This window comes from Balaenoptera musculus, chromosome 5, assembly GCF_009873245.2.
Source record: "Balaenoptera musculus isolate JJ_BM4_2016_0621 chromosome 5, mBalMus1.pri.v3, whole genome shotgun sequence".
NCBI classification, from domain to species: Eukaryota; Metazoa; Chordata; class Mammalia; order Artiodactyla; family Balaenopteridae; genus Balaenoptera; species Balaenoptera musculus.
Window position 1 is genome coordinate 31,371,799 of NC_045789.1, and position 27,213 is coordinate 31,399,011.

The 27,213-nt window shown below is 35.8% G+C and overlaps 1 protein-coding gene across 1 annotated transcript in view; it reads right to left on the bottom strand.

The window, feature by feature from the left end:
• IQCM (IQ motif containing M) overlaps positions 1-27,213 on the bottom strand; it is a 371,389-nt gene that overhangs the window by 246,480 nt on the left and 97,696 nt on the right. The window contains exons 7-9 of the mRNA XM_036853473.1: positions 18,434-18,443; positions 15,745-15,860; positions 1,739-1,747 (exon numbers count right to left, since the gene is read on the bottom strand). Coding sequence (XP_036709368.1) covers positions 1,739-1,747; positions 15,745-15,860; positions 18,434-18,443 — 135 coding nt within the window. The remainder of the gene's footprint in view (positions 1-1,738; positions 1,748-15,744; positions 15,861-18,433; positions 18,444-27,213) is intronic.

The window sequence follows — 27,213 nt, forward strand, 5'->3', positions numbered from 1 at the left end:
TGAATTTACTGTTGTATGAGTTCTGGAGCCTGTCTTAGCCTTGGGGATGGCATGGAAATTTTAGACAACCTAGAGCCTGGGTTTTAATGAGCTCCGTGCCCTGCAGTTGGGAGACAAACACTGGAACCCAGAGCATGAAGGAATATCAGAGCTGAGAACACCTCTCATAAAACCTAGGTACTGGAAGTGCAATATCCTTAGAATATAAACCAGGATTTTAAAATTCCCCTGGGGAGAGAAAGAAAGAAGTAGAAACAGAAAGAGAAAGAGATACCATGAGACCACTTGTCTGTCATGGCCTTGCCTCTGGGTGGAGAGGAGAAAAAGTCATTCCTAGGAATTTTTCAGAACAAGACTTCATTCATACAGATTTGGGGCCTGACTTCACACTATGTGCAATTCCCTAAACACCCCCTGCCAAAGAAAAGCAAAAAATTAAGAATAAAGTGGTCCCAGGTTGGTAGTGCACTAAAAGAGTACCTGGTAAAAGCTAATATCGGGCTTCCCTGGTGGCGCAGTGGTTGAGAGTCTGCCTGCCAGTGCAGGGGACACGGGTTCGAGCCCTGGTCTGGGAGGATCCCACATGCCGCGGAGCGGCTGGGCCCGTGAGCCACAATTACTGAGCCTGTGCGTCTGGAGCCTGTGCTCCGCAACAAGAGAGGCCGCGATAGTGAGAGGCCTGCGCACCGCGATGAAGTGAGAGGCCTGCGCACCGCGATGAAGAGTGGCCCCCGCTTGCCACAACTAGAGAAAGCCCTCGCACAGAAACAAAGACCCAACACAGCCAAAAATAAAAAAAAATAATAAATAAATTTTAAAAAAAATTATTTAAAAAAATTAAAAAAATAAAAAAAAAGCTAATATCAATCATTTTTAGAAGAATGCAGTTTAAATTCAGGATTCAAAGAATTCTCACAATAAAATACCATGAAAAATGAGCTCACAGTCAGAAAATCATCAAACATAAGAAAATAAGCAATCAAAGTATCAGAAGAAACAACAAACTACACATTCAGAAACTCAAAGACTCCAGTACTGAAACTAAGGTATACAGAATATAAAATAAGAGTGAGCTTCCATTTCTATATGTTTAGAGAAATATATTATTAAAGTAACCAAAAATTTGCAAAGCTGACCAAGCTGATTTGAAAAATAACCAACTGTTCTAAAAATGAAAAATAATTGAAATAATTGGAAACTCAGTGAGTAGCAAAAAAAAAAAAGAATGGACACACAAAAAGAAAACACATAAAAGAGGAATCAGGAGGGAAAAAAAGACCCAGATATAGCAATAAGAGACAAAGAGATGGCAAATGTGAAAAACTGGGGAAAAAGACAAAGAGTGACAATTAAATGGAAGACAACATATGTGTAAGGAGAGTTTTATAAAAAGTTTTAATCAGAGCTTATAAAGAAAAAGTGGAAGAAAAAAAGCATTTAAAGAGATAGTGACAGAGATTTTTTTCCAGAATGCTGAAAGACACTGACTTTCATAGTTAGGAAGCCAAACAAAAACCAAGCAGAATAAAAAGAAAACCACACTTACACATCTCATAATAAAACAGCAGAACAACGAAAAGAAGTCCTTAGAAGTAGAGAAGAGAGATTACTCACAAAGGAAAGACAACTGGACAAACATCTTATTTTTCAAAAGCAACACTGGCAGCCAGAAAACAGGGGAAAGATAACTTCAAGATTCTCACAATGTATTATTGAGGAGGAAAAAATAAATATAAACATAAGTTTTCTGCCATCTGACCCTTACTAAAGGTACTTCTAAAGGATGTAATTCAAGAAGGAAAATCATCCTATAGCCTGTGATGCTAGATATAAGGGCAGGTAAAAAAAAATTGGTAAGCATGTAGGTAAACCTAAACAGACAAGGAAGTAAAAAACAAAATAATGGTTTCTAATTTGTGAAGTTAAAAATAGTGAAAATAATAAGAGAGAATTAAACTCTGGTAGTTAAGGCAATCTAAGATTTCTATATGAGGTAGGAAAAGGATAAATATACTTTAAGTTAAAAGCATGTATTAAAATCCATAGGTTAACCACTTATAAAAAGTAAAAGAAGAACATAAAGGTCAAACGAGTACAAGGAAAACTAGTACAATGCTAGTTTGTACAATGTACTAGTACAAAACTAGTACAAGGAAAACTAGTACTAGGAAAAATGGAACAAGAGGGGAAAATATGTCAATCAATTTCCAAAAAAGACAAAGGAGCAAAAGAGAATAAAAGGGCAAAATAGAAAGAACAAATAGAGAGCACAGAACAGAAGGGGTATAAATGCATCTAAATACATTTTTGAAAATACAACTGCATGATGTTCAAAAAAAAGAAATAATGTGGCCTAGAAATATGTGAAAAAAAAATTCTCAGCCTGATTTGTCATTAGGGAAATGCAAATTAAAATCACAAAGAAATATTTCATATCTTCCAAATTGGAAAAGGTTAAAAGTTTGACATATTAAGTGTTGCCAAGCATATGAAGCAATGCAGACTCTCATAAACTGCTTCTAGGAGTGGAAAACTGTTCTCTATATTGCCTGGTAACACTGAACATATGCCCACTGGCCAGCACAGCCAGTCTACTCCAGGCTGCTTGTGCCTACAGGCAATCACTTATTCAGGCAGTTAATAATCTGTTATGGAGTTCCTACTGCCCAGGCCCTGTCCACCTGCCTCCCAGGCTGAAGGGATCAATATTCTGGCATCTATATAACCCATTCTCGATGCAACAGGATGCAGGTTCATATTGATGCTGGGAATTCTTACCCTAGAGAAACTCTTGCACCTAACACTTGTAAAAGAATGTAGCAGAATTGTTCATAATAGGACATAACTTTTTAAAAAGGCAAATATCTCTCAGCAATAGAAAGGATAATTAAATTGTAGTGTAATCATTCAATGGGATGTTGTGCATCCATGAAAATGAATGAACCACGGGGCCACAGATCAACATTTATGAAGACTGATGGCTCTCAAAAATACATTGCTGAGACTTCCCTGGTGGCACAGCGGTTAAGAATCTGCCTGCCAATGCAGGGCACATGGGTTCGAGCCCTGGTCCGGGAAGATCCCATATGCTGCGGAGCAGCTAAGCCCGTGCACCACAACTACTGAGCCTGCAGCTCTAGAGCCCGCGTGCCACAGCTGCTGAAGCCCACGTGCCTAGAGCCCGTGCTCCGCAACAAGAGAAGCCAGCAATGAGAAGCCCGCGCACCGTAACGAAGAGTAGCCCCCGCTCACTGCAACTAGAGAAAGCCCGCGTGCAGCAACAAAGACCCAACTCAGCCAAAAATAAATAAATAAATAAATTTATTTTAAAAAAAATACATTTCTGGGCAAAGAGAGAGAGAAGACATTATAATTCCACACACATAAAGTGGAAAACAAGTAAAAGTAAGCAAATACTAAATAGAGATGTGTGTAGATGTGCTAAATTATAAAGGGAACAATTAACATAAAATTAAGGAGACTGGTTTCTTCAGGATATGAAGGGAAAGAAAAGACACAATGAGTTCTGTTCCCTAAGTTTTATAGGTATTTGTTTTAGTGTTATTCTTTAAGCTATAGAGCTATAGATACGTATATGAATAATACACTGTTTTGTATAATTGATACACAAAACAATACAAATTTTAAAAGTAGTGTGGTAGAAAAATTCCTTGAGTTTAAGACGAGTGTCTGTCCCCCAAGAAAGAAAAGAATGAAAAGATCTTGGGAATCTGTGGGTTTCCCAAGTATTCAATATATCAAAACTTACTAGGAGGTTACATGGCTCCAAATCTCTCCTGTGGTTTGTGTGTGTTCTTGGAAACTTCAAAATTCAAGAATGCCAAGCAATGGAACAGCTGCTGCCAGGAATGAGTTGTCTTATTCTGAAATTTTAAGTGTATGAATCTATAAATACATATGATTAATTTTTTTTATCAGCTAGAATTAAAACAACAAAATGAGGAAATGAGTTCATGTTTTACAATTTGGGGACATTTTAATGTGCTTGTGTTCATATTGATATTGAAGTTGATGCTCAAATGAATGTAAGGCGCTTATTTGATTCTGAATATGTTTCTCCCTTTGTATTTAACATACCCTCCCAGGTAATTAATTTATTATTAAACAATTCGGTTATAAACTGGATAGAATTTTAAACTTTTGAATTCAATCCTTTTCATTCGTGCATTTGTTTGGGATTTATTTAACTGTAAGACCATTGTAAATAGTGAGTTTGGTTATCATCATAAGATTTATATACTATGTGCTAGATTTGGAACTGCATCCCAGAACTAATAAATTGTTATAACTAATAATTAGAACCTACTATCTGCTTTATGTTCATGTTCTTCAAGCTTCACCAAGACTCTGCAAAATAGATACTTTAATTCTCACTTTTCCTTAGGAAGTTGAGAAGTTTAATATCTTTACCTTGATTACACAAGTAGGAGGTGACTGGGATTCAGACTCAATACACTACTCTATCCAGAAGGTGAAATTGGTAATACAGGTAGAAGATTTTTAATCTATGAAAATAGTCAGAATACAGTGAACAAAGACAGCATTAGAGTTTACATTAGATTTTTAATTGATTGGCACTCAGCAATTTTGTTTTCCACTCATTTCTTTTAGAAAACCTCCAATGATTTTGTAGGGAGTCAGTAGGACTTAATCATAATGGGATTTAGAACAGCCAATCAGATGCATGGCGGGGGTGGTCAAAAGCTGCCCCAGCCTGCTAACTACAACTTGACTATTTCCCCTTGTTTGGAGCATGTTTATGGGGAATTACATAAAACAGTGCTTATCAAACTTTATGTTCTTACAAATCACTAAGATCTAATTCCTAGAGACTCAGGATATACTTGGAGGATATATCAGCTTATTGAAATTGTCCAGATTATTTTATTTGGGTGAAAGCTCTATTATCAAAATAGCTGGCATATTTTCCCAGGCCAATTTTGACATTCACTGTAGTTCTATTTCATTATTTGAAAATGTGTTTCTGATATCTTTGATCGGTTATAATCTCACTCATCAACATTCACAATAAACCACATTCCTATCCCACCACATGACTAAATTCAGCATAGAGTATCTGTACCTCAGGTATTTGTCAGGAAAAATATTACATTGTATAGACTGTCACTACTTATCAAAAGCTCACTTAAAAGGCAAAATATTATGGGGAATTGTCTAAAACAGTGTTTCTCAAACTTTTATATGCTTATAAGTCACTACTGATCTTATTCAAATACAGATTCTGATTCAATACATTTGGGGTGGGTCCTGAAAGCAAAATTTTTAACAAGTTCCTGGATGATAACAACGCTATTGACCCATGGAGTCGGAAGGGCCTAACTAAACCTGCAGAGAATTATCTAATTTCAGTTGGTTATTGCTTTGCTTTTTCTTTGGGTACTTTTGTTTTTGAGGAATAAGAAGCAGTGGAAATCTATGTGAAAATCCAAAACCAACACTTCTTTGGAGGACAAATTAACAATATATAATAAAAAACAAAGCAAAAGGGGGAAGCATACCAGCAACTCCACTACAAGGAATTTATCCTAAAGAAATTTAGAATATGCACCAACATTTAACTACAAATATAATGCACTGCATTCCATTAAAGCATTGTCAATTACCAAGATAACCAAAAATGAGTTATTTAATATTAAAGAAAATATGTTAATAAGAAAAGATGCTCAGAATATATTTTTGAGTGAAAAATATAAGGTTATAAAGCATTGTTGCTATAATAAGTATGGTTGATTTTCTCATTTTTGGCTCATCTGGGTTTCCTTCAGAATATAGGTATTACGAGCATATTTATAAAAATTATTTTAACACGTGGTAAAAAGCAAATGTTAAAGGCTTTATAGGATGGTCATAATTATGTAGTAACAGTATAGGGAGAACAGAGAAGGAAGAACACAAAGACCTAAAATAATTTGAGTTTAAAAGTTGTCCTATGTGTCTGGTTCAAGGATACAACTGGAGTCAGATTAGGAATCAATCACCGCAGACAGAGCCCTGAAGCAGCCTTGTGTGGCTGAGAGGATCGTCATCCTCTGATACTCTCCTAACACAACAACTGAATGGGAGTGTGTGTGGTCTCCTGATTACTACCAACTAGATCTCACCATCTGCAACCTAGTCTTCATCACCAGATCTCCTACAACTCAGAGTTTTGAGTTTGTGCCCTTGGGATGGATTTGTTTGGTCCTCTCCAGACAGCCAATGAAACCCATCCTGTCTGCAGACTCAAAGGGATCTTCTAATGAGACTGTTGGAGGAGGTTAGAAAAAAGAAAAAAAGAACCCAACAGGAGAACTGCGTGACAAAATGAGAATGGCCACGGATTCCAGAGAAGAGGAATGGGCCAAAAAGTCCATTTCAGGACAAAGAATTAAGGATCGTACAACTCTTTCAGTCAATACAGAAAAAAAAAAAAAAAAATTAGAGCAAAATTTATGCAACATCCTTAAATCATCTTTTTTTCCTTTTTCCTCTCCCTAATAATATTATCATGGTTGTGTTTTTCACTGCTTTGGAACCTTGAGTCTCTTATGTGTTCCACTTGGAGAAATGTCAAATAGCTTATTATTCATTTATTCAACAAATATTTTCTAAACCTCTAGTTTATGACAGAAACCATTCTAGACACTGGGGTTGCACTGGTGATCTAAAATGTCCTCAGCCTTATGGAACCTACATTTAGTGAGGAAGGACAGTAATAAACCAGTAAAGAGATTCATGATGCACTATGAAAAAATAAAAGAAGTGGTGCTCCTTTAGGTGGGATTCAGGGAAGAACAATCACAGGGAGTAGCATCTATCAGAGATATATAATCACATCTGCCTGATTCTGCTATTGGGAATCACATAAACATGGACGTTCTGCAATTAATTCCAGGACATGTCTTGCATCAAGTATCAAGAACAATGAATATACGATCATGGTATTTTCCTTATAGAACTAATAATGCGTGTGTGTATGTGTATGTTTTCAACCTTAAAAATAAAATAGCCAGTTATTTTACCCACAAAATGGGTTTATTCGGGAATAGCAGAGAATTGCAATTTCGGACAGACAAGCTATGGTGAATCACAGGCAACTCTGAAGAATAAAGGAGAGGGGTCTTGCTTTGAGTAGGTGTTAGGAGGAAATTAAGAAGGGTTGTTTTGAACAAAAGTTCATTGGAGAAGAGCAAGAACCTGAGGTTGTGGGGGACGTTCCTTCTTTTTCTGAAAAGCAGGAGATAAAATTCCCGTGTGATTAATGTCTTCCCTTGTCAAAACAATTCTTACCTTCCTTCTTCCTGCTGGTTATGCAAGTGCAAAGAGTGGTACACACGTGAGAGTTCCCCCTCAGGCTGCATGGCTCAATTTTAAATGAGGTTCCCTTTATTTATTTTCACAGTGTGTATATATATTTGTGTGTGTGTGTGTGTGTGTGTGTGTCTGTCCTTATCTCCTTATCTTCCCCATCACCTTTATCTACTATGACCACCACTACTATTACTTTTGCTATCACTATTACTACTATAAGCCTATAATTCCTTATTTGTAACTCAGAAATCCAGAAAGCTTTGAAAACCAACAAATTTTTCATAACACATATGGAGGGGAGAATTTAACTCACCTAACCTTTGGTGGCAAAACCTGACCAGAACCAACCAACAAATGACCTATATAGTAGCCTGTATCTCCCACTTAATGAGAATATTCTTATGCTTTACTACAAAACATTACCATGCTTTGATTACAGGTTTGATTACAGATCTACTTATCTTCTTACCTTTCTAAAGTTTGGAATTTTCTGATTCCCAAATATTGCTGGTCCCAAGAGTTTTGAATAAAGCATGGATCTCCACACCTACGACAAGCTACAGCTATCACCACTGCTGCTGCTCTTACTAAAAAACTTTGCCTTTGAGTACTTCTGTATTTGTTATTCCAATTCATTCTCACATCTCATTAGCCTAAATGTGTATAATTGAAGAGAAAATTTTGCACCTAATCCATCTACTGTTTAATGAATACACTTGACTTTTCAGACATTTTTTTCTGATCATTTAAAAAAGCATATCACAACAAATCTAAGTCAATGCAATATTAACAGCCATAGCATTATCCAAAGCCTGTGGCCATAACCCAGGATGTTTATGTCTCCTGGCACTTTCTATGTCTCCTGGCACTTTCTATGCCTACTTATTATTACTACTGAAGTTTTCATTCATATTCAACATCCATGTCTGGTGCATTTTGTTTGATGAAAACAAGCTAATTAGTGCTGAACCTTTCCTAGTTCATAAATTTATTCCTAAGAACATTAAAAGGAAGTCAAGTGAGACATGTTCAGTAACAGATGTTTGCCTTTTTTGGCTGCCTTTTTACAGTTTGTTCTCTTTCATTACTTTTTAAGAAATTTAGTTAATGTTCCCTTTCCTAGAGAACAAGCGTACCTAGCTTCCCAGAAGGGTGGGGGTGGGGGGATTCCCCAGGGTAGGCACAGTCTGTTCACTCCCTTAACCTAATATCTGCTCCAATGTTCTTTGCATCCAGCTTTTCATTCTTTCATCCAGGTTTTGGTAACAATCACACTCCAGCTTATCTCAGAAAGAATGTGCATGTTGACTGGAGATAATTATAAAACTAGAACTACGACGAGCACTATTACTAATGCCCATGGGCCTAGTGTCACTCAAATACCTTTCCTACACGAGGACATCTCAGAATAAAGGGGCAACATGATTGACAGAATTTGATTGAATCTTTTGGCTTCTACAGTAAAGAAAGATTGTGAAGTTACTTACTAAACTAAAAATCCAGTGGCCTTTTATGATAAAAGAAAAGAGAAGTATAGATCAAGATTTTTCTCTATAAAAATATATTGATCCAAAAATACAAATTTAAAATTATCCTGTTTATTTACCTAACCTTTCACTTTTGAATATTATTTAGTATAAATGGTACTGTGAGCCGTTTAAATTATGGTACATTGGTAAGCCTAAGTAACATGACAATCCAAATCTTGCAATCACCAAGAGTGCTTTCTTTTAAAACTTTGTGAGAATAGTTTTAAATATATATGTTTTGACCAATTTATTGTTACTATACATCTTAACCTATTTATTGCTAAAGGAATTCTGCAATGGAGTACCTCTTTATTTTTCCCAAAAAGTACTTTAACTAAGGCAACAGTTGAAATTTTTATCTAGAAGGAAAGATTTAATAAAAATAAAATAAATGATGATTATAAATTACCTAGGCCCATATAAACTATATGATATAAAAATATCAGGCTCAGATAATACTGCTGCAAGGCAATATAACTATTAAAATGTGGGGTTTTAACTGCAACTATATATGTTAAAAAAAATAGTTTTACATATATGTATATATCAAAATAAATATATCATTCTTTCACAAAGATTCAAAATTTTATATTTCATAGGAAAATAAATATGCATTTCAAAATTAAAATGTGAAGTTTGAAGATAATGTACAGCATTAGACATCACTACTTGTAATAGTACCAAAACAAACAAATTAAAAGATCAGAGTAAACTGTTGGAATGCTCTTCAGTATGTCAAAAAATCATAGTCATGTAGTTAACTCAAGGCTTAAATTAAACCCAAGCCTAATTCTGTAGGAACAGAATTTTCAAAATGTAATTTCATTGATACCCAAAACGATTTTTAAAAATTTAGGGGGCTTCCCTGGTGGCGCAGTGGTTGAGAATCTGCCTGCCAATGCAGGGGACAGGGGTTCGAGCCCTGGTCTGGGAAGATCCCACATGCCGCGGACCAACTGGGCCCGTGAGCCACAACTACTGAGCCTGCACGTCTGGATCCTATGCTCCGCAACAAGAGAGGCCGCGATAGTGAGAGGCCCGCGCACCGCGATGAAGAGTGGCCCCCGCTTGCCGCAACTAGAGAAAGCCCTCGCAGAGAAACGAAGACCCAACACAGCCATAAATAAAATTAAAAAAAAAAAAATTCTCTTTAAAAAAAAAAAAAAAAATTTAGGAACATAATTTGATAAATAGAAATTTTAAATTAATAGTCATAATGGATTTGTGTTAATTCTTCAAAATATCAGAAAATCCAAATCAGATGACATTTTTTATCAAATGCAACCACAAGAGGAGAAAATCATGAGTATGAAATGATTACAATACCTCTCAAATGTGGGAGGAGGGAAGGAAAAGAGCATGAGAGAAGAAAGTGTGATGGAGGACGGCAAAAATGAGCAAAGCTATTTTACATATTAAAAGTAATTTACTATTTTTTATTATGTACTAAAATCAAGTGCATGCCCACAGTCTTCTGACAGCACAATTGGTAAAGAATCACACAAAAATATCTAAATTTCCAAGTTAGAGAAGATATCCCCCTAGATTCTTACAGTTTTCTTTTCCCAAAATGGCTCAAGAAAATTCTCCAGAGAAGAGTGATAAGAAATTTCATTAAAATCTAGTCAACCCATTTCATGGTCAAAATTAAGCTAATGTGAAGCATAATGTTATATATGAAATTTCTTTTTTCATTTCTAAAAATATGTTTCTGCAAAACTAATAATTTTTTGTTTTGTTTATAAGCTGAATCTGTAAGTATGTTTAAAACAGGACAAGTGACTCTTTGGTTTCTTCTCTCATATAGGACTTGTTCTCCTGAAAGGAGGAGGTCCAGATGCCCAGAGGACTCACAGTGCATTCTTTGAAACACGAAACAATGTATAATGCAACTAGTTATTAAACCAACTTCTATTTCCTTGTAATCCCTTACTTCCTAGTGTCAAGGTTAGGCAAATTCTTTCCATCCAAGATTAAGAAAATAAAGGGATCAATTGTCTTCCTACAAGGAAGGCACTTCATGACGATGGAACTTGCTTAAATTTTCAGTTTAATTTCTTGTCACTTGCCCTCTTGAATGCTATACTTTTGCCACACTCAACTTCTTTCACTTCCTGAAATGCACTCTGCTCTCCCATTCAGACAACCACAACTGTTCTTTCCCCCTCTGCTCCTCCATCCTGAACCCTGTCACCACCACAATAAGTACGGCAAGCATGCATGCTTGGGCAGTCCCTTGCTTGTCATCTCATCCTCATTCTAGGGGTCACCAATGGCAGAGTTCCCTTCAGGGAACATTCTGATCCCAGAGCCACTGCAACAGAGTCGTGAGTTAGCCACTCACTGAGGAGAGTTTTGCCTTACTGATGACTAATGAATAAAAGTTTTTACTCTATATGTTTATAAATATTAGATAGAAATTAACTTCTTACACAAATTTCTGTCAATATTTGCTTTTATCCTAGCTTTTTTTTTTTAATTATTTATTTATTTATTTATTTATTTTTGGCTGTGTTGGGTCTTCGTTTCTGTGCGAGGGCTTTCTCTAGTTGCGGCGAGCGAGGGCCACTCTTCATCGCGGTGCGTGGGCCTCTCACTGTCGTGGCCTCTCTTGTTGCGGAGCACAGGCTCCAGACGCGCAGGCTCAGTAGTTGTGGCTCACGGGCCTAGTTGCTCTGCGGCATGTGGGATCTTCCCAGACCAGGGCTCGAACCCGTGTCCCCTGCATTGGCAGGCAGATTCTCAACCACTGCGCCACCAGGGAAGCACTATCCTAGCTTTTTTAAGAGCACTACTGATACTAATTTTTGCACCTCAGAATTTTGATAAATACCAAAGTTGTTTTTCACACCTACAGTCCTTCAGGTTGTGGGTTTCCAGAGTGCGTCATACATTATCATAAAGTTAGCAAACCTTGTAAAGAAGAGTTATGAAATGAAATTGCAACAACAAAGTTGGAGACGGGTGGTCTTTCCTATATTATTGAAATGTAATACTACATTTTTATGTTATGCAAGGGATCATATTCACAGGTGCTCACTTACTTTGGATAAATATTATCTTTCAAGATAATTAAGGCTATAAATGTCTCAGGACTTCAGAGATCATAAAAAGTAGAATTAGTAAGTTTTTCTTAGGAATGCAGTTTCTTTAACTTCATGTAAAGAAGTTTTAGGGGGCTATCTACCACTGTTTAAAATAACTGGGAATTTGAATACAATTCTAATATGGTAAGTCTGCAGTTGCAGAAATGAAACATTAAAACTAAAGACATATAAATTATTGTGTTATTTAATTAGAACTAAAAACATATAGGATTCAAAATACTTCAAAAAGAAAACAGAAACTCTGGCTTAAAAGGGATATTTTCTTTTAGCCTAAAGAAATCATATCCACAGTGACTTTCTTACTTGAGCAAATTAAAATTTTGATAAGAGTAGCTAAGCTATAGAGAACGTTTTGAAAGCAAAACGTGTTATATTTTTCTCTCCTCCTACAAAATCAAATACAGGGTTTTCTGCACCCTGTCTTCTTTCCTCTTTTAACAATGCAACCTTCTTTCTACATTCTCAAATTTCCTAGTTACTTTTGTCTTCTGGACCTGATTGAACAAACTCACATCAAGATTACTTAACACTTCACACCCATTAGGCTGGCTATTAAGAAAACAGAAATATAATAAGTGCTGATGAAAATGTGGAGAAATTGGAGCACTTGTGCATTGCTAGAGGGAATGTAAAATGGTGCAACCACTCTGCAGAATAATATGATGATTCCTCAAAATATTAAACATAGGAATACAATATGGTCCAGCAATTCCACTTCTGGGTATATATCCAAAAGAAGCAAAAGAAAGGGCTCAAACAATAGTTCTACACCCTTGTTCATAGTGGCATTATTCACAATATCCAAATGGTGGAAGTAATCCAAGTGTCCACCAACAGATGAATGGATAAACAAAATATGGCATATATATTCAATAGAATATATTCAGCCTTTTTTAAAAAGAAGGAAATTCTGACACATGCTACAGCATGGATGAACCTTGAAGACATTATAAGTGAGATGAGCCAGTCACAAAAGAAAAAGTAAAATACTTGTTGCCAGAGGATGGTGGGGAAGGAAGAACAAGGAATTAGTGTTTACTGGGTACAGAGTTTTAGTTTGGAAAGATAAAAAGGTTCTGGAGATGGATGGTGGTAATAGTTACACAGCAATGTGGGTGTACTTAAACGCGACCAAACTGTACACTTAAAATGTTAAAATGGTAAATTTTATGTTATGTGTATTTACCACAATAAAAAAAATGGCAAAAAAGATTAACTTAGAACTTGTTATTTGATCCCTTCTAGTACTGCTATTATTTTAAAGGATAAATGAAAGGGGAATCCTTAATAAATAAATAAATAAATAAATTAGACTTTCAGTGGTGAAAATTAAAGAGGCAGTGAGCTGCAGGAAAGAAATCTGAAGGTTTGAATCTTATCCCCTCTTACCCATTCACACCCCGCCCACAAAATAGTGGGTTTGCAAGAGTAAGATAACCTCTAACTGGACTGAGGCAAAAGGCCTATTAATGCTCACCCAGTCTCCACTCTAGTCCACCCCAAATTCTTTAGACAGGTACACATACCCAAAGCACCATCTATTATGCCAAAGCCATGGTTAGTAGCTCCTTGTACTCCTAATTCCCCCGTGGGCAATGAGTAAACACTCCCAGTCTTGCATCTGGAGCTCTCCACAGTCATGTCTACTCTTGCCCAACTTATTCCCCAAAGAAATATGTTTAAATGTACTTCTTCACACAGCTAGGAGCAATCTCTAAATTATTAGTGTAAAACAGGGTAAGCAGTAGTTCATTTATTCACCTTTACTGGAAAATGAAAACAGCCTTCTATGGGTGTTACTTTTGCTAAGGACATGTATGAATTAGCAATATACATCCAATTAGCTGGAGGTAACTGTCTATTCTGTAATTAATTACTATGTTCTGAAAATCGTAGATTACGAAGACTTTGAATTTCACTAAACAATATTCATATAATTTCCTCATCTAAATTCATATAATTTTCCTTAATAATGTTTGTATAATGTCCTTATCTAAAACAGGGATGCAATGATTTAGTTTTAGTATATTTACTCACAAAGAATTTAGCAGCAGAAGTTAAATATTATGTAATTCAAAAGTTTTGGTTTACAGAAAAAATATAAAAACTCAAGATTTTTAAAAATACTAGATAACGAACTATCCAGTAGATAAGAAAAATAATTGTTATCAGCTGTCTAATGGTGTATGGACTGAACTGTGTCTCCCCACAATTCATATGACTCCTTAAGCCCAGTGTGACTGTATTTGGAGATGCGACCCTTAGAGAGGTAATTAGGTAAATGAGGTCATAAGGGTAGGGCACTAATCCAATATGACCAGCATCCTTATAAGAAGAGAGGGAGACACTAGAAACACACAGTGGAAAGGCCATGTGAGGACACAGCAAGGAGGCAGCTTTCTGCTAGCCAAGGAGAGAGAGGCCCCAGGAGAAAACAGCTGTACTGGCACCTTGATTTTGGACTTCCAGCCTTCAGGACTTTGAGAAATAAATCTCTGTTGTTTAAGCCACCCAGTCTGTGGTATTTTGTTATGGCAGCCCAAGAACACTAATACAAATCACAAGTCGAAAAGAAAAATAATTCATGATATAAAAAGAGGAAAGAAAAGAAAAATGAGACAGACACATTCACATACAGAGCAGAACACATAGGAGATGTAAAAAATCCAGACATCTATACAGACACCGTGAGACACAAATGGCATTTTGCACTCTTTTAAGAAATCATTGCTAAAGATTTCAGAATCACATGAGTTGTTTCTACTACAGTAAGTCACCTACACACAAACAAGTTCTGCTCCGAGAGAGCATTCGTTAAGTCCAATTTGTTCATAAGTCCAACAAAGTCAGCCTAGGTACCCAACTAACACAGTTAGCTATATACTACTGTACTGTAATGGTTTATAATACTTTTCACACAAATAATACATAAAAAAACACAAAAAATAAAGAAAACATTTTTAATCTTATAGTACAGTACCTTGAAAAGTACAGTACAATACATACTGCTGCTTTTACGCTTGCTTCTGGACATCCTGGGCTTGAAATAAACGTACTGTACTACTGTACTCTACACAGTACTATACAGTAAAGTACACAAAAGCACAACCACTCGTACAGGACGCACGCACGTAACAATGTATGCCAGACACGTGAACTAACTTACGTGATTGGACATGTGAACACATTCGCATCTTTGAAAGTTCGCAACTTGGAGGTTCATATGTAGGGGACTTACTGTATTTACATAGAGACATCTCAGAACTTGCCCTGATGAGCAGGTGAACTTAATGTGAAGTCCTGATTCCATCTTCAAGTCATAGATTCTCATGTCCCAGTTTGGAGAGCACTCACTCACAAAACCATTAGTATGTGGTCGTGACATTGTCCTTGGATTGTTAAGTCCTCTTAGTGCCACACTCCTAACAAACATCTTTATTCTCCACTGGCTTCCACTGTATTTTCTTGATAGTCTAGGTACCATTACAAAAATAGTCGCTATCACATTTAGGGCAAACCATTGTGATGATCACTTTGGCTATTACCACTCTTCAAACAAAAACTAATATACATATTTAGGAGTTAAGGTGATCAGCAAGATTTACACAAAATAAGACAACAGAACAAAAGCACTGCTTCAGAAAAAAGATGAATTTCAATGGGGAATCATTTTAGGAATGAAATATGCCCATAGTAACATCTTACATCAAAATGAATTCAATCATTTGCTAGAAAAATGGTAATCCATCTCTATGTCCAGTTTTACAAATACTTACACTACAATAATCCTGAAATACTGATGATGATCCAGAGAAACTAGGCCAACTGGAGTCACGAGCCAAACAGGAAAACCTTTCTGACACTACTCCTCTCCAATCATAGAACGCTCTGTCTGTTGGAAATATCAATGCAGGTTAAAAGAATATTTATCCAGGAAAAGTACACACTGATCATACTGCTTAGTGTTAACAAAGAGGAAAGTAAATCATCTTTATGGCCCACTATTCTGTATTAAAATCACATCTTTTCATCTAACCATAGCAAGATGAGGAAGTGATAGCACTGCATAGAGAGAGGCTTCAATTAATGGGCTTCCTCATACAGTAAAGCTCTCGTGTTTTTATTACATACAGTGTGCCCATCAGAAAACTAATAAGTTCATTCTTTTGATTCTTCTCTTCAAGAACACTGACTCCTTTTTTAAGGGAGGCTTAAAGCAAAATCAGATTTGTGAATAGCACTAACGAAAAAAAAAAGAAAACCTCCTCTCCCTGTTACATAAGCACTTTGAAAGAGAATTCAAAATTATTATGAAGGTGCTAGTTTTGATATTGTGAAGTAAATAAAATTATTGAAAGTATTTAAGGTAAATAGGTTGGAAGAGCAAAAGGTTAGCCAGTATATGCCCACATATTTCTTCCGTCTCATGGTAGTTATGTGGAATTTCTGCACAAAATTTTTAATGAAGAGGAGGAGATTTCAGATTTATTTGTCCACTTATTTCTCAGAAATACAATTTAATCCTGCCAATCAAATGAATCAAACTATTTTTACATTTCCAATTTTCTTTCTAATACTTATTCATATACATATCTTCCTGAAACTTTTAATTTAATAGAGTCCTCTATGGACCAGTTAATTTCATATAAATTTAGAGAAAAATCAGAAGGAATGTATTCTCTCATTTCATTGCTTCAATTTATTTATAGGACCATAAGGGTCCTATATGGGTCAGAGACATCCTAATCAATATACACACACACATTCTACCCCATCTTAATTTTACATATATTTCCTCAATTTCAGTCAGTCTCTGCCCTCTATCACAAAGGAAAAGTCTCTAGGAGAGGCACCATAACAAATTATGTATCTCAATCACAACCCAATATGAAGAAATGAATATCTTTAATGGAAGCGAATGCCAATAATGGGTAGATCATACAGAATCTGAAAATATTACCATCTGAGAAGAGGATAGCAAAGGAAAGGCCATACACGTCATACTTTACTGGGGACTTTCATAAACCCAGGGGGATATAAAGGGATAGCATAAGAGTATTAGAGATGTGTATACCCCACATTTCTTATGAAGCTTTTTTGACTAATTTGAAGCATTTCTCAATTTACTAGCATTATCCCTATTTCGCCCACTTCCTTTAATGAACTTCTACAATAAATGTTCTCACTATTTTAGATAACAGAGCATCTCTTTCCAATCTCCTTTTTAAATGTATAAACTCTTCCAGGGCAAGGGCAATATCTTACTTGGAATTGCTCTGTGATTCTGGTTCATTAGCTATGTGATTAAAGTTACTATGTAAACACTAGTGAACTAGAATTAGCCTCACAAGGTTAAATCTCACAGGCAAAAGGGAATCTTCTTGATCACTGAAGAGCCCAACCCAAAATGAAACTAAATGCTATATGACTTATTTTTCCAAGAGATTCCAGAGCATTTCAAATATTTTATCTTGTTTACCCACAAAACAGACTCATATTATCAAGAAGGCCATACATTATTTTCTCCAGTATACAGGTATCACACTAGAAAATATAGCTAAAACTTTTCCACTTCAGGAAGCAGTAAAGCCTCCACTAAAATCCTCAAGGTAATCATTCACACACTGATCTATACTAATGACTCCTCCTCAGAAGCCAAGCACAGAAGGTGACGTGCAACAAATTCCAGTTTATTCCACAAAGTCAGTCAAAAGTTATAAGCTGATAGTTTGAAGAAGACCAAAGTCATACATCAGACTAAATCTTCACAAACCCTTCACAGAGCCAACAAGCTTCACAAAGAGAAATTAAGATTCTGAAATCTAAGGAGGTGTGTGTGTGTGTGTGTGTGAGAGAGAGAGAGAGAAAGAGAGAGAGGGAGCAAGAGTAGGCTGTATATTGATAGGTGAAAAAATAAGAAATCTTGTCAGAACTCCCAGTTTATCAGCCAGCAGGACAGAATAAAATACTCTGAGATTAAACAAATCTGGGGAAAATACAAGAGCAAAATTTGGAAAGAAACCAAAATATCCCATCAGGTTAACAAGGAGTTATTAGCTAACTTTGAACATTAAAAAAATTGTTAAATATCCATACTGATGTCTTTGTGTCCTTGCGTTTCCTCAATACTTATTTAGACTCTTTGAAAAACTTTATTATACCACTAGTTCATGTTATTTTGTTGTCTTCTTTAGATCTCATCTCCCTATCTAGACTTGAGAGTCTTTAACTTGCTTTGTATTCTCCATAATATTGAATACAATGCTGTGCCCCAAGCATATGTTTAGTATATGCTACTGCACTGACTTGGTATTGGGTGAAAGGCCACTCAGGAAACTGCTGAGAGTGAAAGGCCCCATGTAATACAACTGATATAAACATCTGAAAAAATGGAAGTCTTTAAAAAGGGATTTTTAAAATTCTTTAAATTCTTTTTTTCAGGACCAAATATTTTTTTCACCAGACCATCTTCCCTCTCTTGATATTTATCTTGATGTTTATAACGGTAATAGTTTTTAAATACATATGAGTTGGGGGTGGTTTTTTATTTCATTTCCCATTTTCATTCAAATTTATGCAGTTAACAATGAGCCAATTATTTACACAGATGAGAGGGATTTTTAAAATCTAATAAGCATAATTACTTTAGAAACAAATTATTTAGATGAGTCACAGAAAACTGGTAAGATTGTATCTGGTGATATTGCCAAGAAAATGAGGAAAGAAACAGGGGAAAAGAGGGAGGAAGGAAGGAAGAATCTCTAGCTAGTTAAAACATTCACCACTTTTCTGTGATCTTTGTAGTGACAAGCATTTCCTCCATATTGCAAATTGATAGATTTGTCCAAATTGTCTGAATATCAGCACAAAACCCAAAGACAATAGGAGTTTAAACTTTTCAAATATATTGTTTCAGTCAACCAAGAAACCAAACGTTCACAGGAAATAATCTATGCAACTGCCTCTGACAGAGCCAGAGAAGTCCAGCAGCAAGTGCGGTGTATCTTTACGAGGACTTGACAGAGCCAAAGACACCACTGGGTTCAGCAGTCCTGTTGTCCCTAGAGCCTCTTTTATGCCAAGCTCGTTCTGTTTCCCTTTTATCAATTCCCTTCTATCAATTAATTCTCTGAGTTAATTGCACATGCAGTTTTAATCTGTAGGTAATTACAATCAATTAATAGGAGACAGAATTAGCAGTTCTTAGTTTGATTATCTATATAATTAAAAGGGGTGGTAAACTAGAGTTGACAAATAGCATCTTAATCAGTTGAATAATCAAACCCCAGAAGCTTGCTTGGGCAGCTGAATTCCATTTCTTGTATTAGTTCAAATTTTAGAATCAATGACTGAAATGTCCATTTAAATCAATTCATATTGTTAATTTATAGTCAAAAATGAACAATATGTATTCTAAAATTACTTAAACTATTTACCTTCTTTTGGTTATAATGAACCGCTTCCAAAAGGATTCAATAAAAATAATGATCCAACAAACTAACTTATTTATATCTACTGAATACCAGTTAGTATTCATGGCTCCCAAATCATATGTTACAAAACATCTAAGAAATATGAGTAACTCCTTTCGTACTAGGTTCTATTTAACACTTTTATATGTGTGCTGAGAGACAGCAAATAAAACATAGCTTTAGTCTTTTTATTTTTTTTTGGCTATCAAATGGAAACAGTTGTTTGTAGATACAGTGGCAGTACTAAGATGCAGGATAAGCTTAACGTGAGCTAGAAAAATATATGAGAACTTCATCATGATTAGGATATAATACAATAGAACAGTAGCATGACTGTTGCATAATATCTTTCTGAATTGCCAAGTATTTGAACAAGTTTGGCAGATACTTCCAAGCTTATAGTAAATAAAAAATGTTCAAAAAAATCATGATTTCTGGTTCAATATGGCTTGTTACCTTCGACTGTGAGGCAGCCCCTTTTATAGCCTCAAGAAAATACTATAACAATCAAAGACAAAAATGTCAAGGTCACAAAAAAATTAAATTTAACCATTCACCTATCTGCAGTTGAGAAAAAATTTTCATTAATTAGGATGATGGAAGTGAACTGAGGAAAGCAATCAGTGATCTTTACATAATAATAAACCCCTAGCCCATCTGAAAGCCATTAGAAAGAAGCTTAATACCACCTAAGAAAAAACCAAACAGAACAAAAACCATTTCTCTAAAATGTGGGTGCTGCTCACTATTTACAAGAGCCAGGACATGGAAGCAACCTAAATGTCCATCAACAGAGGAATGGATAAAGAAGATGTGGTACATATATACAATGGAATATTACTCAGCCATGAAAAGGAATGAAATTGGGTCATTTGTAGAGATGTGGATGGACCTAGAGACTCTCATACAGACTGAAGTAAGTCAGAAAGAGAAAAACAAATATTGTATATTAACGCATATATGTGGAATCTAGAAAAATGGTGTAGATGATCTTATTTGCAAAGCAGAAATAGAGACACAGATGTAGAGAAGAAATATATGGATACCAAGGGGGAAGGCGAGTGGTGGGGGGAATTGGGAGATTGGGATTGACACATATACACTATTGATACTATGTATAAAATAGATAACTAATGAAAACATACTGTATAGCACAGGGAACTCTACTTAATGCACTGTGGTGAGCTAACTGGGAAGGAAATCCAAAAAAGAGGGGATATATGTATATGTATAGCTGATTCATTTTGCTGTACAGTAGAAACTAACACAACATTGTAAAGCAACTATACTCCAATAAAAATTAATTCAAAAAATTAAAAAAAATAAAATAAAATGTGGGTGCTGCTATTGAAAAACCATTTCCCTCTCCATACCCCCATCTATCACGATCCACTTGGACACTACAGCTCCAAGAAAAAACTAGGAATGAAGTAATCCTGGTGGTAGGATTTAATACAGTCCTATTTCAAGGAAAGAGCTCTGTGCAGAGGGTGGGACAGGCAGGTCTTGATAACAATGTATAATGGAGATTATAATTCTCATGTGCTGGACAGCTAAAAATAATAAAGAACGAAGGGGTGGAATAGGAAAGACCCCACCTTGGCAGAGCCAACCTATTCCAGATAGATGTCTGCAGTTACCAGGAATTGAGCAGAGAAGTGGGCATTGACACCTGCTCATCAACTATAGAACAAGAAAAGGTGACCAACACACCCAAGTGAACATGGAGTGGAGCTGAGAAAAATCCACCATGTTCTCTATTTGTGAAATCACTCACTTTGCATAGATCTGTTTCTCCTTATTCAGGGCAGAGTAAACACATTGGGTCCTACATTAATCATGACAATGCTAGTTAACATTTAGTGAGGACCTAGTTTGTTAAACACTTAACATACATTACTTGATCTAATCGGCAAAGTAACCCTCTGAGGTCGGTGCTGAGTTTATCCCAGTTTAACAGCAAAGAAAACTAATTAAGTCACTTGCCCAAGTTCAGACAATTGCTAAGTGGTTGTGTGAACCCAGGTCATTCTGAATTTGAAGCCCATGTGATTGTGATACAAGGGGAAAGTTCCCTACAGTAGACTGAACAATGGCCCCAAAGATATCACATCCTCATCCCTAGAACCTGTAAATGTTAGCTCATAGGATAAGAGGGACTTTGCAGGTATGATTAAATTAAGAATCCTGAGAGGGCGAGATTATCCTGGATTATCCTGACAGACCCTACATGCAAGTGTCCTTACAAAGGGGAGATGTGACTAAAAGGGGAGAAGGAAATGTGATGACAGAAGCAAGAAACTGGAGTGATTTGAGAAAGAGGTCATGAGCCAAGAAATGCAAGCAGCCTTCAGAAACTAGAAAAGGCAAGGAAACAGATTCTTCCCTAGAGTCCCAAAACTCTGAGTCCAGACTCTTGACAACTTAGTCCAGTGAAATTAATTTTGGATTTCTAGCTTCTAGAACTATAAGAGAATAAATATGTATTGGTTTAAGCTAGCAAGTTTTGGTAAATTGTTAGAGGAGCCATGGGAAACTAATGCAGTCTGCAATTCTGAAAATTGAGTAAAATATTCTACTAGACTCAGAAGAAAATTTTAGAAAGTGTTGGCATTCTCACTGTATTGTAGCAAGCCAACTCTTCAAAATAGAGGCCAAAACATGGGGGTGCATGTATCTTTTTGAATTTGTGTTTTATACACCAATTGGATATACACCAAGGAGGAGAATTGCTCAGTCATGTGGTAGTTCTATTTCTAGTTTTTTGAGGAACCTCCATACTGTTTCCATAGTGGCTGCACCAATTTATATTCCCACCAACAGTGTACAAGGGTTCCCTTTTCTCAACATCCTCACCAACTTTGTTATTTGTAGACTTTTTGATGATAGTCATTCTAACAGGTGTGAGGTGATATCTCATTGTGATTTTGATTTGCATGTCTCTGATGATTAGCGATGTTGAGTATGTTTTCATGGGCCTGTTGGCCATCTGTATACCTTCTTTGGAAAAATGTTTATTCAGGTCCTCTGTCCATTTTTAATCTGGTTGTTTGGGGTTTTTTTTATATTGAGTTGTATGAGCTGTTTATATATTTTGGATATTAACCCCTTATCAATCATATCATCTGCAAACATTTTCTCCCATTCATTAGGTTGTCTTTTTTATTTGTCCATGGTTTCCTTTGCTGTGCAAAAGCTTTTAAGTTTAATTAGGTCCCATTTGTTTATTTCTTAGTTTCCTTTGACTTAGGAGACAGGTCCCCCCTCCCCAAAATATTGCTAAGATTTATATCAAAGAGTGGTCTGCCTATGTTTTCTTCTAGGAGTTTTATGGTTTCCAGTCTTACATTTAAGTCTTTAATCCATTGAGTTTATTTTTGTATATCATGTGAGAAAATATATCTGAAGAAAATGAAAACACTAATTTGAAAAGATACATGCATCCCAATATTCATAGCAGCATTATTTACAATAGCCAGGATACGGAAGCAACCTAAGTGTCCATCAACATATGAATGGATAAAGAAGATGTGGTGTATATATATATACAATGGAATATTACTCATCCATATAAAAGGATAAAATTCTGACATTTTGCAACAACGTGGATGGAACTAGAGGGTATTATGCTTAGTGAAATAAGTCAGACAGAGGAAGACAAATATGTTAAATTATCACTTATATGTGGTACCTAAAAAATAAAACAAATGAATTAGTATAACAAAACAGAAACAGACTCACAGATATAGACAGTAAACTAGTGGTTACCAGTGGGGAGAGGGAAGTGGGGAGGGGCAGGATAGGGGTAGGAGAGTAAGAGGTATAAACTACTATGTATAAAATAAACAGGCTGGGCTTCCCTGGTGGCGCAGCGGTTGAGAGTCTGCCTGCTAATGCAGGGGACACGGGTTCGAGCCCTGGTCTGGGAAGATCCCACATGCCGTGGAGCAACTGGGCCCGTGAGCCACAACTACTGAGCCTGCGCGTCTGGAGCCTGTGCTCCGCAACAAGAGAGGCCGCGATAGTGAGAGGCCCGCGCACCGCGATGAAAAGTGGCCCGCGCTTGCCGCAACTAGAGAAAGCCCTCGCGCGAAACGAAGACCCAACACAGCTAAATAAATAAATAAATAAATAAAATAAAAGTAGCTATTAATTTAAAAATAAATAAATAAACAGGCTACAAGGATATATTGTACTGCACAAAAAAATATAGCCAATATTTTACAAGAACTTTGAATGTAGTAAAATATTGAAACTGATATAATATTGTAAATCAACTATATTTCAATTTAAAAAATAGAGGTCAAAAGCAACAAGGAAAAAATAAACTAAGACTTTAAAAAATAATATTTGTAAGGCAAACGAAAATGGAAATAGTGTTTTTAAAAAAGGCAAGAAATACAAGGAAACCAAAAATATACTTCAGAGTTAGTAGGGCAGTAGAAGACAGTGCAGAATATCAAATGACTGGATTTGGCAAGCACTCCTAGAGTGCAGAAGAAAAGTGTCCAAAGACGAAAATTATGAGAGAGAAGAGTACAGATTAAAGAGGATAAAAGATAAATATCCATGAAAGGAATCATACACTTTACCAAAGATGAAAACAGAACAATCAGGAATGAAAAAAATACACTACTGAATAATAATTTCCTGAGCTGAAAAAAGATTTGCATCTTCTGAGTATTAGTGCTTATTGTGTTTTAGGAAAAGTTAATTAAAAAGGATTTGTACGCAAGTACATTCTGCAAAATTAAAGGAATAAAGAACATTTAAATTATAAGAATAAAGAAAATTTCATATACATTTAGAAAGAAAAAAATCTCAAAGGAGCAAGACTCAGGTTCCTTCCAAATTTCTTTTGTGAAACAGTAAAAGAATCCATAAATAACAGAATACCACCAAGGAAAAAGAAAAGGTATGAAACAGAAATTTCATAACAAAATTGTTCTCAATGTATAAAGGCCAGGAAACAAATCATTCTCAAATATACCAGTGCCCTGAAAATATGCTCAGAAAAATATGTTTTTGTTTAAGTAAATAAACAAACAAACACTTACCTCAAGACCAAGATGGGAATCAAATTCAAGGATAAAAGAATTTAGAAATCATGCTGTAAGAGTACCAGCAGTTCTTGCCGTACCAGTATGCAGTTCTAGTAGGATCACTTGTGGTACGTGGATGCTGTAGCTCTGATGTAAAGCTTGGTCCTCCCAGGCTTTACCTCATAGTTTCTTTTCTGCTATTCTACTTTCTCAGGAACCAAACAATTTGTTTCCTAGGGTATACACTTGAATTCACTCACAGTTCAAATGAAATGTTCTTTCACATGGAATCCTGCTCTATAACCAATAACCAATGTTGTTCTGTCACGCACTTACAATGGCTAAACACTTGGAACATGTACCTAGAGACTCAGTAAACAAGACAAGAATAACAAAGAACAATATAATGGCTATTTTCAGGTTCAGAGAACTTAAATAATGACTTTTCTCCTTTCAAAAGTTCAAACTGAATCACCTGAGTCATGGCATCACCCTTCACAGAGTTCCTCTTCATATCACAGGAACACCCTCTGAGTGTTCTTAGGGAGCTCTGTCGTTTAACCAAGGGAAAAAATACACCTGGAAAATAGATTCTAGCAAATACACCAGAATTTAACAGTGAGTATCTCTGGGTGGCGGAATACCAATGGACTGTCATTTTTTGTGAGTGCTCTGTACTTTCCAAGTTTTCTGCAATTTATTACAACTAGTTACAGTTTTAGGAAAAACATTTAAAATAGGCCATAAAATTTTAGGTAAAAAGCAAAAATTATGTAAAAAAAAAAAATGAACAAAAGCAAGGAGAAAAGGCAGGCCCAGTGCACTGTTTTATCCTCCACACAACTGCAATGCCTGGTACAGAATATGTGCTAACTGTTTAAAGCAAATGAATGTTAAAATGAATTGGATGGTGTGTGTTTTCCAGATGACAATGATGTCATAGATCTCTAGGCAAAAAGAGACAGAGGTCTAGGGGAAAAGTGCATTTTGGGTGATAATTTAATGGGAGTGTTCTTAATGTCCCTGCCCCCCACAAATGGAAGCAACGATTAGTCTTTCTTTCCTCTCATATAACTCTAAATTTTTTTTAATTAATTCTTTCAGGTTTATGATGAATTGCTGTTTGGACCATATGGATCTTACCTATTTTAGTCAAGGTTTTTGGTGCCCACACTCATACATGCTTGGTGAAAGTGAAAATTTGAAAAGACTTCTGGGAAAGTAATTTATCAGTAAGAGAAGTCTTTTAAAGCTCATATTTTTGATGTAATATCAATTTCTAGGAATCTTTCATAAGGAAATAATCTGGAATATGCCAAAAGATTTATTAACAAAGATGCTTATTACAGCATTATTTATAATAATTGTGCAGAAAAACAGTTAGCATAACAAACTTGAGACTGCTATTCTTAGAAAAAGATGCTTGCAAGGTCGATCCTCAGCTGGCATCTAAGTACTTGGCAGGTAAACAGTTCCCTACCCACTGATGTAAAACTTTCCCTAAAAGATAAGGGTATCTCACTATGCCTAAACTGTGCAAAAAATATGGTTTATGCAGAATACCTGCTTTACTTCTGGAAATCTGGAGTGTTGGTACATGCTAAGCAGAGGGCACCTATGTAACCATGTCCCAGTAAAATCCTTGGGTGCTGAACCTCTAATGAGTTTCCTCAGTTACAACCCTTTACACATGTCATGACTCATTGCTGGAGGAATTAAGTGTATCCATGTGACTCCACTGGAAGAGGACTCTTGGAAGCTGGCTCCTGGTTTCCTCTGGACTTCATCCCATGTGCCTTTTCCCTTGCTGATTCTGCTTTGTATCCTTTCACTATAATAAAACTTAGCTGTTGATAAGGCTATATACTGAGTCCCATGAGTCCTCCTAGCAAATCATTAAGCCTGGGGGTGGTCTTTGGGATCCCCAATACAATAATAAAATTGGAAATAAGGTAAATGTCCAGTAATGGGAGATTCGTTAAGAAAACTACAATATATACATACACTGGATTATTTTTCGATAACAAAAATTTTGCCTATGAAGTTTTTTACATTATATAGAAAGTTTAAAATATTATATACCTTATGCTTTTAATTATGAACCAAAAACTCCATAAACAAAAGGACTAAACAAAAATATGCCAAACTGCTAAAAGTGATAGCTTCTGGTTTGATCAAATTTTTGTCTGTATTCTTTTCTTTTGTTCCTAATAGGCTGAGTGCGAGGTTCATAAATTCTTCGTACCTGACTCACATTTTGAGGAAAGCTATCCTAATTGTGTTTTCCTCATATTTGCAGGTTATGCATGAGCTAGAATTATTGTGCAAATTCTGGAATGAGAATTAGAAATTCTGGAATGAAATTAGAAAATGAAAACAAGAATCTAATCCCCTATGAAAGATTGTTAATTTTTAGTTATTTCCCTCTGTCTTTGATGATTGGGTGGTCAGAAGACTGAAGTTCATTAATGTTTCATTATCTTTACTGAAAGCTCATTAAAGCAATACATTCAACAGAAGAAAAAAGACTCTGGTGGCAGAAACAAAAGGATACTCATAGTACAGCATTTTAGCCCTGCTTGTGTTTGTATGTTTATTCCAAATGTTTCACTCTATTCAACTCTCCTAGTCATAGCTAGTATCGAGATAGATTGTCACCTTGCATATGTATGGTCATATATAGACCATATATGATTAGTGAAAACTTAAAACTCAATTGCAGGCAGAAAAC